The sequence below is a fragment of the Myotis daubentonii genome, chromosome 1 (genome assembly GCF_963259705.1).
Source record: "Myotis daubentonii chromosome 1, mMyoDau2.1, whole genome shotgun sequence".
Taxonomy (NCBI): Eukaryota; Metazoa; Chordata; class Mammalia; order Chiroptera; family Vespertilionidae; genus Myotis; species Myotis daubentonii.
Genome location: NC_081840.1, coordinates 165945220 through 165964757, shown reverse-complemented (window position 1 = coordinate 165964757; position 19538 = coordinate 165945220). Strand labels below are relative to the sequence as shown.

The 19538-nt window shown below is 39.2% G+C and overlaps 1 protein-coding gene across 7 annotated transcripts in view; it reads left to right on the top strand.

The window, feature by feature from the left end:
* RAP1GDS1 (Rap1 GTPase-GDP dissociation stimulator 1) overlaps nucleotides 1-19325 on the top strand; it is a 144412-nt gene extending 125087 nt beyond the window's left edge. For 5 of the 7 annotated variants that reach the window (XM_059665013.1, XM_059665033.1, XM_059665054.1 and 2 more), the window contains 3 exons: nucleotides 678-804; nucleotides 3513-3641; nucleotides 10472-12292. In XM_059665013.1, the coding sequence (XP_059520996.1) occupies nucleotides 678-804; nucleotides 3513-3641; nucleotides 10472-10599 (384 nt within the window). In that variant the 3' untranslated portion in view covers nucleotides 10600-12292. Of the gene's footprint in view, nucleotides 1-677; nucleotides 805-3512; nucleotides 3642-10471; nucleotides 12293-13982; nucleotides 14080-15495; nucleotides 15674-19213 lie in introns of those variants that run through there. The other 2 variants (XR_009448690.1, XM_059665043.1) reach the window with 2 other exon arrangements.
* The last annotated feature ends 213 nt before the right edge of the window (nucleotides 19326-19538 follow it).

Below are 19538 nucleotides of genomic sequence, written 5' to 3'. Positions count from 1 at the left end.
GAGATGGAAACAGAAATGGCTACTAGAAATAAATGTGACCATTTTTCATCTGATTTTTGTTATACATTCTATATGTGTTTTTCATGTAATAACTATAATTATCACAGAAACCTGAGAGATACACACTTACATGATCTCAACACTATAGATAAAGTCACTGAGGTGCCAAGAGGGTCAGTTATTTGCTCAAAGTCAGTGTTGGTGGTAGGATTTATTGAATCCCTTTGTATGTAATTCAGTTTTGTCAGATCCAACAAAGGATGAAAGCTACTCCCAATACATGCTTTACCTGAAGCATCTGGCGAACAATACCAGTTGCTATAATAAAATTTTGAAGGGAAAAAAAAACATCTTTGTTATTACAAGGTTTATTCTCTTTTGTTGATCCTATGGTAAGTCAACATTTGGGTCAATGGCACTTGTATTTGACTTTGGTAGCTTCTGGGACTCTATTTCTTGATATGAACTGCAATGATCTTTTTCACTTAGGTAGTTTAAGATGTCATCTATTGATGAATTTATTTAAAGCTAAAAGCTTTTTTCTTCATAGAAGAAAATATTACTAAATGTAATGATTCATACAGGACACTCAACTTACAATGAATTGACTGATTATAATGCAGCTTCTTTATATTGAAAATTAAAGTTTATAATTCTGTGATATTTATTTATTATAGGATGTAATTAAAACCATTGTACAGAGTGGTGGCATCAAGCATCTAGTTACCATGGCAACTAGTGAACATGTAATAATGCAGAATGAAGCCCTTGTTGCTTTGGCACTAATAGCAGCTTTAGAATTGGGTAAGTACCCTAGTGACAAACTTATTTTCTCCTATTTTTATCTTGGATGAAAGGAAGCACAGGAATGGAAGTCAGACAGAACCTTAACTAGAAGCATTTTGCCAGTGTGTGTCTATATGTATATCTGAGTATATTGAAAATCATATTCTACAGATTGTCACCACTGCTGTCCCTTTTGGTTGTGCTTTTTGGCAACACTTTGCTTTAAGGTTAGTTTGATTCTTAAGTGTTATCTCAAGTAATAAGCAATTGGGGAACATAGAACTCATTTTTAACAGGCCTCAGAGAAATGAAACCATTTTTATAATGCAACAAGTTTAGGGTTTGCTACTTTTACAGCGACCCAGACCTTTTCTTCCATTTCTACTGCTAAGTTTTCTGTTGCTAATCTTCTATCAATGCTTTGTGGGGGTGGTGAACCTTTTTTATGCCAAGGGCCATTTGCATATTTATAACATCATTCAGGGTTCTGTCTTGACTTCTATTCCACTCCTGTGTGTTAAGTTTTATGCAGGTGTTTTTTGTTGTTGTTGTTGTTGTTGTTGTTTTGCATGTGTAGGTCTGTATATCTACCACCACAGTCAAGATAATAGTTCTAAGACCGAAAGGATCTCTTCATTTATAACTACACTCACCTGCCTCCTACCCTTACCTCCCATGCTGCTCCTAACCCCTGGAAACCACTAATCTGCCCTTCATTTCTAAATGTTTTCATTTTTAAAATGTTATGTAAGTAGAATCATATAGTATGTGACCTTTTGGAATTGGCTTCTTTTGCTCAGCATAATTTCTTAAAGAGTCATCAGATTTGTCTTGTATCTCAGTTTTTTATTGCAAAGTAGTATTCCACAGTTTGTTTAGCCATTCACCTATTAAAGGACATGTGGGCTGATTCCAGTTTGAGGCTTCAAAAAATAAAGTTACTATGAACATTCACATATAGGTTTTAATGTGAACATAAATTTTCATTTCTCTAAATAAATGCCTAGGACTGCAATTGCTGGGCTCTATGGTAACTACATGTTTAATTTTTAAAGAAACTATCAAATTGTCTTTCAGAGTGGCTATAGCATTTTATACTCACACTGCCACTGTATAAGTCAGTGGTTCTCAACCTTCCTAATGCGGCGACCCTTTTTTTTTTTTAATTATTATTTTTTAATATATTTCTTTATTGATTTCAGAGAGGAAGGGAGAGGGAGAGAGAAATAGAAATATCAATGATGAGAGAGAATCATTGATCGGCTGCCTCCTGCACACCCCCTACTGGGGATCAAGCCCGCAACCCAGGCATGTGCCCTTGGCCGGAATCAAACCTGGGACCCTTCAGTCTGCAGGCTGACGCTCTATCCACTGAGCCAAACCAGCTAGGGCTGCCGCGAACCTTTAATAGAGTTCCTCATGTTGTGGTGACCCCCAATTTCATTGTTACAAATTAAACATAATTAAAGCATCGTGATTAATCACAAAAACAATATGTAATTATATATGTGTTTTCCGATTGGTCTTAGGCGACCCCTGTGAAAGGGTCTTTCGACCCTCAAAGGGGTCGCGACCCACAGGTTGAGAACCGCTGGTGTACGTGATTAATTTTCTCTGCATTCTCATCAGCATTTGGTGTTGTCACTACTTTTTTATTTTAGCCATTCTAATAGCTCTAAGAGATATCACATTGTGGTTTTAATTTACTTTTTTTTTAAATGTAGTGATGCTGTACATCTTTCCATGTCCTTATTTTCAGTCATATATTCTTTGGTAAAATGCCTATTTGTCTTTTGCTTATTTTCTGTTTTGAGAATTCTTCATATATTCTAAAAGTTTACATTTTACACTTAAATTTGTGATCCCCTTTGAGTTAATATACGTATAAAGTATGGTTTAGGTTAGGGTTCCTTTCTTTGTAGCTGTCTAATTTGCAGCAACATTTGTTGAAAAGGTTCCCTTTACTCCATTGAAATGATTTGAACATTTGTCAAATATTAGTTGAGCATATTTGTGTGGGTCTATTTCTGGAGTCCTATATTCAGTTCCTATGATCTATGTATCTATCAATAAATACCGCACTATCTTGATAACTACATAGTGAACCTTAATATCAGGTAGGAGAATTTCTCCCACTTCATTATTTTTAGTCAAGATTGTTTGCCTCTTCTAGGACCTGTGGCTCTTCATATAAATTTTAGTATAAGCTCATCTGTTTTTATAGAAAATCCTGCTGGGATTTTAATAGGAATGAACATTCTTTATCTCTTAAAGATAGAGACATCCTAAAGTACATATGGAGGAAATTATGTAATTTATAAGATTTGCTTCAAAATAATTTGAGATGTGTGAGAGTAGGTAGATGAAACTAGAGATAGATGAAACAAGATTGACCATGATAATTTATGAAGATGGTAGTGCATATGGTATCATTATACCATCTTTTCTGCTTTTGTATATGTTTAACAAAAGGTTTTTAATTGCTTCATTTAAAAGGAATGTTTTAATTCTAAATATTAGTTTAAACTTAAAATATTTGCTGAAATTTAGCTCTCTCTACTTTTTTTATAAGGTCTAAATTTAGTATCATATGTCTAGGTCATTATCAGTCCCTTTTGGAAAGTTTCACATGATCATTTTCTAGAAAAGGAAGCAATGTTTACCCAGATTGTACTGGGTTCATAAACAGTGGGTATAACTGCTACTTTAATCATTTCCTGTTCTAGACACTGCTGAGAAAGATCTAGAAAGTGCTAAACTTGTACAGATTTTACACAAACTGCTAGCAGATGAGAGAAGTGCTCCTGAAATAAAATATAATTCCATGGTTCTGATCTGTGCTCTCATGGGATCTGGTAAGCATACGTCTTCTATCATATACTTGATTTCTGTGCATCAACATATGTTTGGGATTATTAAATATAATAGTAAATGGTGGCTTTGGGTTTAAAAAAACATTAGAAATTAGTTTATGGAGGTTATAGCATTACGTTTACATTGAAAATATTCCCAAAAGGTTCTTACTATAATAAAAAACACTATGTAGCAAATATAGGCTAAATCAATATTAAAAATCAATACCTGTAAGTTTTATCAACCTTAAAATATTATTTTATATAAAGAACAAGTTCTGATTTTTATGCCATGATATTAACTAAGAAATTTGTTAAGAAATCATTGGCATGTCTTGTGATATATGTTCCATGGACAATTGAAAAGAATGTTTTTTCTGCTGTTATTGGGTGAAGTGGTCTTTAAATGTCAATTAGATCTTTTGGTTGGTAGTGGTATTGAGTTTCTCTATTCTTGCTGATTTTCTGACTAATCATCGTTGAGAAGTGGTGAAGTCTTCAACTATAATGATGAATTTATCCATTTCTCTTATCAGTTCTATCAGTTTTCACTTCACATGTTTTGTAGCTCTGTTGCTAGGTATATTCAACTTTTAGGATTGCTATGCCTCCCTGATGGATTGATCTTTCCATCATTATATAATGTTTCTCTCTGTCTCTGGTGATTTTCTTTACTTGAAGTCTACTTTATCTAATCTATAATAATAAAAGCATAATATGCTAATTAGACCGATGTCCTTCCAGACGACCTTCCTGATGAAGCCGGGGCTGCGAGGGAAGCCCGGGTCCCAGGTGCCAGAGGGAAGCTGTTGCCAGTAGCTGGGGGAAGGAAGGCCTGCTCTTGCATGAATTTCATGCATCAGGCCTTTAGTATTAAAATAACTACTCCTATCTTCTTCTTCTTCTTTTTTTTTGTACTCCTATCTTCTTTTGAATAACAAACATTCATTTAGTTTCAGTCTGCTATATCATTATATTTGAAGTTTAAGACGGCATATTGTTGGATTGTATATTTTCTGTTTTGTTGGTATATAGTATTAGTTACATTAGTTTCAGGTGTGTAATATAGTGATTTGACATTTTTAAACCTTACAATGTGATTGTCTGTTACCATGTAAAATTATCCATGATTATATTCCCCTTCATCTTTTTTACACACCCTCCCTCCTGGCTAACCATCCTTTTGATCTCTGTTTCTATAAGTCTATTTTTGTTCTGTTTTCAGATTCAACATATAAGTAAAATCATACATTATTTATCTTTCTCTGTCTGACTTATTTCTTTTTTCATTTAGCATAGTAACATCTAGGTCCATCCATAGTGTCACATAATATTTCGTTGTATTTAAATACATCTTTATCCATTTATCAGTAAACACCTAAATTGCTTCCATGTTTTGTCTATTGTAAATAATGCTGCAGTGAACATAGGGATCATTTCTAATTTTTCAATTATAGTTGACATACAGTAGTTTATTAGTTTCAGGTGTACACCCCAGTGATAAGACATTCTATAACATACTAAGTGGTCATCCCGATAAATCTCATACCCACTTACACCGTATACAGTTATTAGGATATTATCAACTATATTCCCTATATTGTACTTTACATCCCCATGACTATTCTTTTACTACCAATTTGTTCTTAATCCCTTCAACTTTTTCATCCGACTCCCCTCCCATCTGACAACCATCAAAATGTTCTCTGTATCCATGTTCATTGATTTAGTACTTTAGATTCAATTGTTGATAGATATGTATTCATTGCCATTTTACTCATCTTTTATCTTAATTTTTTCTTTTTCTTCTTAAAAAAGACCCTTTAACATTTCATGTGATACCAGTTTGGTGTTGAGCTCCTTTAGCTTTTTCTTGTCTGGGGAGCTTGTTACCTGTTGATTCTAAACGTAGATGCAAGCCACAGACCTCCACATGCCACACACGTCTGTAAAAAAAAAAAAAAAAAAAAAAAGTTTTCCCTAAGTGGCAGCCCTGACCAACTTTAAAATAGTTTTTCATGAGAATTTTCAGCTGAAAATATTCAAGAACACCCGAATTCTGAGTAATTATTTTTATAATATTCATTGCAAATTGATTTTTAAAATTTAAATTGAAAATATCATGCCCTAACTGGTTTGGCTCAGTGGATAGAGCGTCAGCCTGCAGACTCAAGGGTCCCAGGTTCGATTCTGGTCAAGGGCATGTACCTTGGTTGAGGGCACATCCCCAGTAGGGGGTGTACAGGAGGCAGCTGATCTATGTTTCTAACTATCTATCCCTCTCCCTTCCCCTCTGTAAAAAAACAACAAAACAAAACAATAAAATATATATTTTAAAAAAAAAAAAAAGAAAGAAAATATCGTGGTGTGTGGGGGTGTGGGGGTGGTTTCTATTTTGGAAGCATGGCAGTTAACTGGTTAAAGTAGGTTTTCACTTTCTTGCTTTCTCTCTTCTCCTTCTGGCACCCCCATGATGTGAATGTTGTCCCAGAGGCTCCTTACACTCTTCTCTTATTTTTGTATTCTTTCTTGCTGTTCTGATTGGGTGTTTTTTCTTCCTTATATTCCAAATTGCTGTTTTGATTCTCGACTTCATCTACATTACTGTTGATTCCCTATAAATTATTCTTCCTTTCAAGTAGTGTATCCTTTATTTCTGACTGGTTCTTTTTTATGGTGTTGAAGTTTTAACTTCATCCACTCTTCCCCTAAGTTTGTTGAGCATCCTTATAACCAGTGTTTTGAACTCTGCATCTAGTAGATTGCTTGTCTCCATTTTGTTTAGTTCTTTTTCTGGAGTTTTGTTCTTTTCTTTCATTTGGGACATGTTTCTTTGTCTCCTCATTTAGACAGTCTCCCTATATTTATTTCTATATATTAGGTAGAGCTGCTTTGTCTCCTGGGATTTATAGTAGGTATCCTGTAGGGTCCAATGGCACAGCCTCCCGGTTCACTGGTTCTGGGCACTCCAAATGCGCCCTCCTCTGTGGGCTGTGTACACTCTCCTGTTGTAGTTGAGCCATGATGCTGTTGTCATGTCAATGGGAGGGACTTACCACCAGACTGATCACCTGCAAGGACTGGCTGTAAGCACCATAGAGAATTAGCTGTGCAGGAGCTCACCCCACAGAGCAAGACTTGCATTAGTAGGGCTCTGGTGCCCTCTGAGTGTGTCACTTGTGGAGGTGGTTGGTTGGTGATGCTTTGACATTGTCTGAAGCTGTCCACTGGGTGTGTTGGCTCTGGGGCCTCCCAGTGGGTTCAGGCCAAGGTGAGCCATTGCCTGTGTTCTTCCTGGGGCCACTCAACACGAGGTACAAAGCGATCTGAAGATGATTGCTACTTGTACTGGGCTTACCTACACTGCCATCTTGACCAGAATCCCCATCTGGAGGAAGGGCAGAGCTAATAAGGTGTTGAGATACAGAGTTATCCTGCCCAGACTCTGTTCTGGCCACTTAAAGCAACAGGGCATGCAGGCAGAGTTGAGTGCATGAGGAGTTTTATTGCCTGGTCAGGGGATGGACTACTGGGGTGTTAAAATGCATGCAAAAAAGCCTACACATACCCTGTTTTGATCAGATAGTTAAAGGAATAGGGCACATCAAGAGTGACCCAACCTGCCCCGGTTACATCAGGCTTCCCACCTGCAACCCACACACTCCTCCCAGCTACAATCAGTCTGCCAAAACTATCCAACACAGTCTACACAGAGACTACTCTTTCAAGGCTGAGAGAGACATCAAACTCATAGGAAGAAACAGAAAGTCAAAACAAAATGAGGAGACAGAAGAACATGCCCCAAATGGAGGAACAAGAAAAAACTATAAAAACCCTAGTGAAATTGAGGTAAGTAATTTGCTTAATGAACAATTCAAAGAAACAGTCATGAGGATGCTCAACAAACTTGAGAGTACAATTAAAAAAACACTCAGAGAGCACTTCAGAAGAGAGAGAAAATGTAATAAAGAACCAATCAGAGATGAAGAATACAAAAACTGAAATGAAGAATACATTAGAAGGAATTGACAGCAGATTGGTTAATAAATAAGAACAGGTTAGTGATGTGGAAATCACCCATCAGAACAACAAAATGAAAAAAAGAACTTTAAAAAATCTATATATATAAAAAGCTAATAGGCATAGTGTCCCCTCAGGAGTTCGACTAGGAGTTCAATCACTCACTATGACTTGCGCTGACCACCAGGGGTGGTGTGGAATGAAGGAAGTCTCTGACCAGCAGCCAGAAGGCCCTAATTGCCAGCCAGGGCTAGGGACCCTATCCATGAACATATTTTATGCACCAGGCCTCTAGTATAGTATAAGAGATTGTTGGGATAACATCAAGCATCCTAACATTCACATTGGAGAGATTCCAGAAGGAGAAAGGAGAGAGAAAGGAGCAGAAAGAGTATTTGAAGAAATAATTTCTGAAAACTTTCCTAACCTGGGAAAGGAAACAGACATCCAGGAACCACAGAGAGTTGCAAACAAGATGAATTAGAGAGACTCAGATCAAGACATTGTAATTAAAATGGGAAAAGTTAAGGATAAAGAGATAATCTTAAAGACAGCAAGAATTAAACAAGTTACATACAAGGGGAACCACATAAGGCTGTCAGCTGATTTCTCAGAAACAAATTTACAGGCTAGAAGGGAGTGGCAGGAGATATTCAAAGTACTAAAAGAAAAGAATCTACAACCTAAAATATTATATCCAGCAAGGTTATCATTCAGAATAGGAGACATAAAGAGTTTCCAGACAAGCAAAAAGTAAAGGAGTTCACAACCACTAACCTAGCTTTACAGGAAATGTTGAGGGGTCTTCTTTTTTTTTTTTTTTTTTTTTTTAATACATTTCATTGATTTTCCACAGAGAGGAAGGGAGAGAGATAGAGAATTAGAAGCATCAATCAGCTGCCTCACACACATCTCCCACTGGGGATGTGCCCGCAACCCAGGTACATGCTCTTGACCGGAATCGAACCCAGGACCCCTCAGTCCTCAGGCCGACATTCAATCCACTGAGCCAAACCGGTCTCGGCAAGGTGTGTGTGTGTGTGTGTGTGGGGGGGGGGGGGTCTTCTTTATGCAGAAAAGTCCATAACCAGATATAAGAAAATACAGGAAAGAAAAAAAATACACAAATCAATGATAAAGGCAAATATATATATATATATATATATATATATATATATATATATATATATAAAAGGCTAATATGCAAAGTATCCCCTTGGGAGTTCGACCAGGAGACCAGGAATTCAATTGCTCGCTATAACGTGCGCTGACCACCAGGGGGTGACGCAGAACAAAAGAAGTCCCCAGTCAGCAGCTGGAAGGAAGGCCCTGGCCATCAGCCAGAAGGCCCCAGTTGGCCCTGATCACTGGCCAGGCCTAAGGCCTGTAGTATAAAATAATCATAGTTAATCAACCACTTAAAAAACTAATCGGAAGGTTTAAAGATAATAGTAAACATAAATGTAAGTACAATAATTAAGAGTTACACAAAACACAAAGATAGAAAACATGTCAAAAACAGAGTTCAGGGAAGCATAAAAAGGTAGTATTTTTAAAATTTAATTGAACTTAAGTGCCTATGAGCTGAAAGTAGACTGCTATGGATATGGGTGGATATGTATGGAACTCCTGGTAACCACAAACCTAAAACACACAAAAAAGGAAGAGAAAGGAATTCAATCAAAACACTAAAGAAAATCAAATCAAAAGCAAAAAAATCAAGAAGATAGAACACTGGAGAACAACAAAAGTAATGAACAAAATGGCAATAAGCACATACCTATTAATAATTACTCTAAGTGTAAATGAATTAACTGATCCAATCAAAAGACACAGAGTGACAGAATGAATTAAAAAACATGACTCAGTATACTTACTGCTTACAAGAGACTCACTTTAGATAAAAGACACACAGACTGCATGTGAAGGCATGGAACAGGATATTCAATGAATACACAGAAGTTTTAAATTTTGATAAAGTCCAATTTACTCATTGAATGGTATTGACACCCATGTCAAAAAAATCATTTGACTACCTATATGAGGTTTTATTTCTTGGCTCTCTGTTCTATTCTGTTGGTCTATATATCTGTCTTTAAACCAGTACTATACTGTTTAATAAACTTTTTAGTAAGTTTTGAAATTAGGAAGTGTGAGACCTTCAACTCTTTTTTTTTAAGCTTGTTCTGGATATTCAGTCCCTTGAGAATCTGTGTGAATTTTATAATGGATTTTTCTATTTTAACTAAAAACATTGGTTCTAGTTTTATTCCACCATCTCATTAAAGTAAACCATCAGTTTGAGGAATGCTGATTGCTTTAAACTTACTGGATCTCAGTCTTTCCATATAGTAGTTCTCAGAGTCTTACAAGTCCTGTATTTTTCTGTAATTGAGGTTAAATAGAGCAAGAAAAGCCAGAAAAGAAATCTAAAAGGGAGCCTAGTGTCACAGAAATTTGTTGAATGGATGTAAAGTATAACCTTTTTTATTTGCCACAAAATTAAGTTGAAACAGATCTAAGTCACTAACCTTCATATTTGAACTATATAACTAAAACCTTGAGATCACACAATGAGCTCTGTTTAATTATCTCATTACCCTAATCACCCTTAGACCGAAAAACTTGACATCTGATTTATCTTTATATTAATGTGGCAAGTAAAGGTTCTCTGATTTTATTTATTTATTATTATAACACATCTCTAAAGATGACCTTTCTAGGCTACTGTTATGTCTTTTTCCTAGTTTTATGGTATCATCCAAATAAACATTTTGGATATATGTGTCTGCTTTTTGATTTTTGTCTTCCAGAATCTCTACACAAGGAAGTACAGGATTTGGCCTTTCTAGATGTTGTATCCAAACTTCGCAGTCATGAGAACAAAAGTGTTGCCCAACAGGCCTCTCTCACAGAGCAGAGACTTACTGTGGAGAGCTGAGAACTGCCCCTCCCTGATACATGGCATCATCCCATCTCTGGTTTCCCCTTTGTCCTCCATCCAGGTGCCTCTTCTGCTTCATTCTCTTCCATATCACTTGTGCATGCGTGTAATGTTTCAATACCAATTGAAGAACTCTGTAGGTACCTGCCTAATAAGATTTCTAAACCCAGTTAGTGTGAACATGAAATTGTCAAAAACAAGTCTCCACCCATAACTGTTCTTTTGTATTCCTGTTGCTTGAGCTACATTAAGTAGAATGTGCATGTTGTAGTCCTATGATGATGTTAACTTGGTACTACATAATGACTTGCTCCTCACACTTGGTAAACTACATAATAATGTACTGGTAAATTAGCAAGAAACAAGAATGCAGCAGAATCTGTCTAGCTTATTAAAGATGATATTGAATAGTAAAAATAGCTCCATTTTTTGGTGCTTGGTAAGCACAGTGACCAAAAAACTGTATGGCTGTTCATTCATTAGTCTTACCTACTAATGTCAAACTCCTGGTACCTAGAGTTAAATAAAATCCAATGCTCTTACTCTTTACACTATGGTTTCTCCTTCTTCCTAACTATGTAGACTCTTGAAACTGCCACAAACTTGGCAGAACTTCCTGGGGTTTTTAATTTCATGTTTAATTGGCTGTCATCAATAACCTGATGTTGAAAACATTTGTGGTTTTCAGTATGAAACTACGGGGTTGAAGACTCCCTTTTACACTAGTACATCTTGGATTTTTGGCTGTATTTTAGATTCTTATATATATACAGTTTCACCTTAGAACTTTTTCTTCAACTAATCAGGGTTGTCCAACACTTATCTATAAAAGTCACTTTGGCATTTGTTTTCAACTAAGGAAACAAATATAGCTCATTGGAGACTGGATATTTTTCCCTGTTTTTCATCATTTAGCTCAAAAGCAAGAGGTTTCCTCTCAGAGTCTTTTAAAATCATATTAGAACTAGCAGGACATAGGAAAACATTAAGAAATCTTTGTCTAGATTAAAGAAAGGAAACAGGTTATAAAGCCATATAGCCAGTACAGTTCATCCTGCAGATGGTCTCATACCAGTAGCTGTTAGAGTCCCCACCTCCACTTCTTACAGGGAACTGCAGATTTTAAAGGCTCTCTCAGAAAAGGTGACAGCTCCAGGACCCAGGAAAGGAGAAGACCTCCTTGGAGAACCATAATGTACTCTTCACTGCCACTACCACCACCAAATGGATTTTTAGAGCTTTGAAACAGTCTTTGTAAGTTAATCAAAGCATCCCTGTGACATACCTGCCTTCTCCCTGTGCCCAAGTTTGACGAACAGTGGCTGAGAGGTAGAATAGGCTGCATTGTGGAAGGACTGCAGGACAGATGGGCAGCCAGGGTAGAGGCTCCTTCCCCCACATGAGATGGTGTACATCTCTAGGCGATCAAAGTTGGACTTTGGACTCTGAAACAGCTATAATTCAAGAAAGTTAAAACCCCAGTGGAGGTAAAGAACCCTTTGACTAATTATTCTCTTGATACCCAAGAAAGGGACTGCTGTATGTACACTTACTGCAAGAAGGATCTTGTTTACTATCTTCTTCTGGACTGGATAGTTAACTATATTTTATGATAGTTTTGAAAGACATCTGTAATGTAAAGACTGTCCATATTAATAACTAAATAAATAAATTGTATATCAAACCATAATGGCGGCATCATTTGGTTTGTTTGTGTAATTTACTTCTATTTCCATCTCCTAGAACAGTGCTTTACTCAATTGTTGGTGCTCAATAAATATTTGTTGAATGAATTCCGATTTCCATGAAACTTCCATACTGCCTAAAAAAATTCTACATAGATTGCTACTGAAACTGAGATTTAGATCATTGTCTGACTTCAGAGATTTTTTTTTTTGAAGGCAGGATCCTTCCCCATTATACAGAAAACCTCAGAACAGAGGCATCCACAAGTCATAGATTTGAGAGATGCCATTCTCTGTCAGCTGTGCCAGCAATCAGTTTGCTGATATGCTAGAAACTCCTCTCCAGCAAAACAACATGCAGTTCAAATCAGCAGCTGTTCTACAAGAGACCAGAAGCCTGTGCCCTTATGGTGACAAGTCCACCACACGTGATGTGCTGCTATGCCATGACAGTGGGTAGGAGCCCACAGACAGTACTACCCTTACCTCTATCTTAATGGAGGCCACCTCTAGCTTGCTACCCACTATGAGTGCATTCCAAGGGAGAGAATGGGAGGTACAGCACCACAAAGCTTGAATTATCACCTTGTGCCAGGACTAGAGCACAGATGAAGAGCAAAACCAGAAATGAGAGTTCCGGAAGAAGATGGGTGAGTGAAATGCACTAGAATGTGTTCCCACCCTCTCTCCCCGCGACATTAGCTCCTTGGAATCCTGTTAACCCTCCCCCAAACAGCAACCCCATTGTACTCAAAGCAAAATTGACTAAATACTGGCCCACAATCCAGTGTTGCCCTTGCTAAAACACGTTTTGAGCATACTGATAGCAATGGCGATGTGGAACAAAACTCTTCAGTTCTAGAACGATTTCCTCTTGGATGGAATAGAATGCAGCTCTCGGATGTAAGCATTCGTGTGAAGTGTTCTGAGAAACCCTGCATGTGAACATTTAAAAAAGAAATACCCTTTGGTATCATTAGAAGGTTTATTATCTAATTCTGCTGAACATAAGGGGTGAAGATGTGTATTACCTTGGTGAGCATTACCTTTTATATCCAGCTGTTAATAGAATCAGTAAGCTTACAGGCCACTTCTTAACTCTAGGAAGACATAACATTTGAATTATACAAGTGTCTATTAAAAAGCACCTAGTGATTTTAGGGATGAGTCTTCATAGCTGTAGCCAGGAAACGTGAGGATTTTTTTTTTCCAAAGATGAGAGCTCTTATTTTACATACATACATGCATAATTATATATTGTGAAGCTTCATAGATACATGTTTTATAGGTGTGTCTAAGATGTACTAAACATTTTAATGTGTGATAAGTGCAGAGTAAGGTCTTTGGATCCTGTCTGATGCGTATCCCACCCTGGTTCTGTTCATCACCAGATTCCTTACTCTCCGGGCCTGTAGGGAATTAATATGATGAGTTTAATGATCCCATCATTATATGATGAGTATAATGATCCCTACTTCCCAGGGTTTTTGTGACTATTGAAACCTAGAGGTTGAAGGTAAAGTTGGATGGAACTGTGATACCTTATGGCCTAACCTACACTCCCCTGTCCCCCCTGCAGGATTCCCAGCTAAAGGAACTCAAAGAATAGCCAAATGGGAGACAGAGAGTCTATTAATAGTTTGAGGAGCACCCTGTTGTCAATGCAGAATGTAACCCCTTGTTTCCTTCCCCCAGAGACTAAGGCGGCCAGGTCTACAGAAGCAGGCCTTGAATGTAGGTCCCTACTAGTACTTCCTTTTCCTGTCTCTTCATATGTCAAGTGGGAAGAACAGTAAGTAGCTCAGTAATCTTAAATTTTATTGTTACTAAGTCAATATAAATGAGGCTATAATACTATGAGTTTTTTTCTCAATATAGAAACAAAATCCCCCTTCCCATTTTCCTTGCTGCCCAATTACTTATCAGTATATATAAAATATACCTTTACATATACATACCTGTTCATGTACCTGGTATATGTCTTTTTCTTAAATATAAATGGTACTAGAAGCCCGGTGCACAAAATTTGTGACCTGGAGGGGGGGGGGGGGCGGCCTCTCAGCCCAGCCTGAACCCTCTCCAGTCTGGGACCCCTTGGGGGATGTCCAACTGCCGGTTTAGGCCCGTTCCCATCACACAGTCCTGGACCACTGGTTCCTAATTGCTCGCCCCACTGCCGGCCTGGTCACCCCTAACTGCCCCCCGCTGCTAGCCAGGTCGCCCCAACTGCTCCCTCCCTGTGGACCTAGTCGCCCCCAACTGCACTCTGCCACCCTTGCCGGCCTGGTTGTCCCTAACTGCTCCCCACATCAGCCTGGTCGCCTCTTACTGCCCCCCCCTCCTGCTGGCCTGGTTGCCCCCGACTGCCCCCCTCTTCCAGCTTGGTCACCCTTAACTGCCCCCCCCTGCTGGCCTGGTCACCCCTCATAGCACCTCCCACCCCCTGCCAGCCTGGTCACCCCACACAGCCTGCTTGTTCAGTCATTTGGTCATCCCTCATAACCCCCCTGCCAGCCCAGTTGCCCCATGTAGCCTGCTTGTTCAGTCATTCAGTCCCTCACTAACCCCCCTGCTGGCCTGGTCACCCCACGCAGCCTGCTTGTTCAGTCGTTTGGTCATCCCTCACTAACCCCCCTACCGGCCTGGTCGTAGGCAGCCATCTTGTGAGGGCATGAGGGTTAATTTGCATATTACCTCTTTATTATATAGGATGTGTTTTGCATGAAGGCAGATGGTAGCAAATCCACTTGTGGTGGCCTACTTGTCATTATGATTCTTGACTAAACAGGCAAGATCCCTTTGATGTTGGAGGTTTCCAAGGGTAACTGCTCTTATATGTCATGAATGGCCAGCTACAGTATTTGAAGGGGGGGGGGGGGGGATGAGTCATGAGTAGAATTTATGCTCCTTTCTAAATTTAACTAATTTTTTATTATTTCCTTCTTAGTTGACTTTTAAAAGTTCGTTATTTCCTTATCCACACTTTGTTTTTGCCTAGAAAACAAACATTTTACCAAAACTTTTTAACTATGGCTACAGAGATTCTAATCTAATGGCATGTCAAAAATGGACCATATACTTCTATTTATAACACTAGATAGGAACTTAGTATAATGACAATTCACTCATAGAATAGAACCCATTATAATTGGGCCAAACTTGGACCATGTAGGCATTGATACTCTCAATTCCCCTGATGTCCCTTCAGTCTCTTGCTTTCCTGCTGCCTGGTGTCACATTTGTCCAGTAAGAAGTGTAGAGTCTCCCACTTCCCAAGGCAACCAGAGGATCCCAGTGATGCATGAGCAGCACTGTTCACACAGCGACTTCCCTGGTTTCTCTCGTCCGCAGCCTCATCGATGCAGCTTTCAAGGAATCAAAATGGAGTAAGTCGGGGGGTTAAGGCACGGAAATGGGGGCTCAGGTGAGAAGTGATTTATCCCAGACCTCAGAAAACATTTTTGGAATTTGTCCATGCTCAGAGGTCCGTGATTTTTCTGGTAGGCATGTGTACAATTTGTTAACGTAAAAAAAAACCATTGAAACCTGTAAAGAATTTTTGTGAGTTTATTTGAGCCAAACTGTCGACATATGCCGGGAAGCAGAACCTCAATGAATTGAGATAGTGCTCCAGAGGATGGCAGGGTTACATCCGTATTTATACATGAAATTCATTGGTGACAGATTTAAGGAGGTGGGATTAAGCGAAGTGGGGGGGGGGGGGTACCTCTGTGATAGGATAAAAAGTAAAATGATGGACACGTACTTAGGTGGGTGCAGGAACAATTAACAAGGAATCTGTGGTATCTGTCCTGGGCCCAGCACACCTGGTTGTGCCCCAGGGGCTCCATAAAAAGGGAAGTCACAAGTTACCCAGACATCCCAAGGACATGTTATCATAGATGCAAAAGGACAGGCTCAGTTACAGTAAAGGTTGACCTTATCAGTGAGGATTTCGGCTTAGGATGTAACTGCCCACCATAACTGCTTTTAGTTAGGGTTTAATTTCAGACCATCCTTTGTGGTTACTTTAGGTCTGCAAAACCGCAATGCAGGCCTCTCCTGAGCTTGTCAGGTCAGCATGTGGCCCCTTTCGTCCACAAATTTTAATCTGCTTAGCCATAGAGTTAAAGCCATGTTCAGTGGTGTGTAACACTTCATAGTGTCTAATTGGTTTTGGTCACATATTCAGAGAATTTTTCATTTCAGCATTAGGTTGTAAGAAAATTAGCTAGATTTTTTGATCCTCAAGAAAGTATAAGCCTTGGTCATACTTGAAGTCTCTTACTTTGGGGTTTGGGATTTTTTTTTTTAATCTTTATTGTTGAAAGTATTACATATGTCTCCTTTCCCCCCCATTGTTCTCTTCTAGCCCGCTCTCCCCTCCCACCCCAGGCTGTCACCACACTATTGTCTGTGTCCATGGGTTAGGCATACATGCATTCAAGTTCTTTGGTTTATCTCTTCCCATCCACCCACCCTCCCCTGCCTTTCCTCTGAGGTTTGACAGTCTGTTCCATGCTTCTATGTCTCCGGATCGATTTTGTTCATCAGCTTATTTGTGTAAAGTTTATGTGTTTGTTTGTTTCCCCCCACGTCCCACGTGGTTCAGGGTTCAGGATCTGGAAGAGGGCTGCACGCAAATAAAAGAGACAAGACAAGAAATAGTAATTTGGAAATATTGGGGGGCCAGGTGGGCAAGTCCAACTCAAGGGGAAGGACTTCCACTGGTGCTCAGGCCTCGCCAACCTTTTATTGGTTTGGGATACACACATAGCCCTTAGGCAGGCAATTTCCAGTAATAGGCAGACTAGCCCATCAGCAAGGATTTACATAATAATGAATGGGGACATTGCTTCAGCCACCATTGTCTGGACTAACAGTGGGTGCACAGCTCTGACCTTTGCCAGGGCTTCAAGGGTCACCAGCCTTCCGGGTTCCTTGTCCACACCTCTCTGCTAGTGAAGACAATAGGCAGCTTCCCACACTTATTTTTTTCATTGGATTCCACATATGGGAATTTTTTTTTAATTAAATAATTTTAAAGATAATTTATTGTACTTCTGTTATCTTAAGATAAAATTTTTTAAAGCTTTAACCAGACTTCCAGTATATAAACTTTGAATGTAACAATAGATCTTTTAAATATATATATAATCTATTTTCAAGTAAAATTGAGAGACAACACTTACTGTTGTATAGTTACTTTGTCACTTACTGACTCCCAGGAATCCTGAAGAATTCTGAGGGAAAGAAATTCTGGGTGTACCCTCAGATTACTGTAAAAAATATATCCTTCTATGAGTGTTCACTTTGAATTTTATAACCATACCTACTTTAAAAATAGGCCTCCCTTCTAGTCACATGGTGTTTTTGTTAACTGGTTTGTTTTTAAGCACTGCCATGTACAGAACAGAGCCACACCTGCTGCTAGGTCCCTGCCCTCGTGGTGGCCATACACTCAGATGCAAACCCCTTCTCCTAAGGCTCCCCCAAGGTCAGCATTGCCCCGCTAGGACCAGAGCAGGTTGGCCACCTTCTGACCTTGTCCTCCATCCATAGCTGTTGGGTTCAGCCTCACAGTGCTCAGCCCTGCCATGTCCAGCAGGGGCACATCAGACAAATACCTATAATTAGAAATTGTGAAGGAGTGAAGGTTGAATTGTACTTGGAGATACACAAAGCTATGTAGATTGCAACTCAACCCAAGAATACCAAGAGCCATCCTAATCAGGGTAAACAATGGGGAGGGAATATTAACCTGAGTAACTGATTCCAGACCTGTATCTGCAGGAATCCAAAATAGTCCCTGATTTCAATGGAGCCAACCATCAGTAGACGATTCCTTCACCTTGCACTCCCTTTTTTAAGGTTCTAGAATGCAACCTACTCCCCACCTTGCCTCTCCTACAATGATTTCCTTCTTCGTGCAGGTAAGAAAAGTAGAGAAGTTATTAATGACTCACATTCCACTCCTCTCATCCACAGTTCCCACCTCCTAGTGCTCAGCAGAAGTTAGGGGAAAGTGACACAGCAGAGTGACCATTGAGCTTCAAAATACCACAGTCTAGTACAGTGATGGCGAACCTTTTGAGCTCGGCGTGTCAGCATTTTGAAAAACCCTGACTTAACTCTGGTGCCATGTCACATATAGAAATGTTTTGATATTTGCAACCATAGTAAAACAAAGATTTATATTTTTGATATTTATTTTATATATTTAAATGCCATTTAACAAAAATCAACCAAAAAAATGAGTTCACGTGTCACCTCTGACACGCGTGTTGTAGGTTCGCCATCACTGGTCTAGTACCTGATAAACCCTGCTTCCCCTCTTCTACACCTGCCCTTGCCTCCCCCCACCAGGATAACCGAGGCAGTGCCTTCCCTGAGTCACAGGAGTCAGCAGCAACCAGAAACGCAGCTGCTGACAGGGGACAGTTACCTGAACAAATGGGTGCTCGTAACCCGATCTGACAGTCCCTTCCTCTGTGAAGCGCAGGCGTGGGTAAACCTGGGGCTGACGTGTGATGCAGAGTTTCAGAAGGCTGTCCTGGCAGGCTCCCCAGGGCCACTGCCCTGTGTGTGCATGTTTTAGTGGCTGAGTAATATGCCACGTGTAGCTACACCCTTTACACACACACACACACACACACATACAAGCATTTTTTCCACATTACTAAGAACTCTATTTCACAAACCTCCCTTTTATTAGTCACATATTCTTCAAGTGTATGGATGTTTTATAATTGGTCATTTTCCTACATATGGACATTAAGACATGTTTCCAGTTTTGAAAAGCAAACCTCAAGTACTAAGTTGTGAGCATTTGCCGATGCGAGGGTAGTTCCTAGGCTAAAAACTGTCAGTGCCTCTACTTCCTGATCCTAACCCTAAATCAGCAGACAAATTCCTTTCTTTGTCAGGACCCCTCATAAATTTCTCAGTGTGGCCTCTCTGCACCTGCTAGATCCACTGGTATCTTTGTCACCTCCTGGACACTCAGTGCTCCTGCCAAGCCCTCCCTCATCTCTTAAGGTAACGATTTTCAACCTTTGTCATATCTGGCACACATAAACCAATCACTAAAATTCTGCGCCATACCCAAAAATATATTTTTTGCTGAGCTGGCAAAAAAAGTGTAATTTTGAATCATTCACATGTTGACAATCCAATCTGAGGGAAAAGTGGTCAAAGACCCTGACTAGATAGTGAAGTATTGCGTGTTTTAAAAATCCCCGTGGCACACCG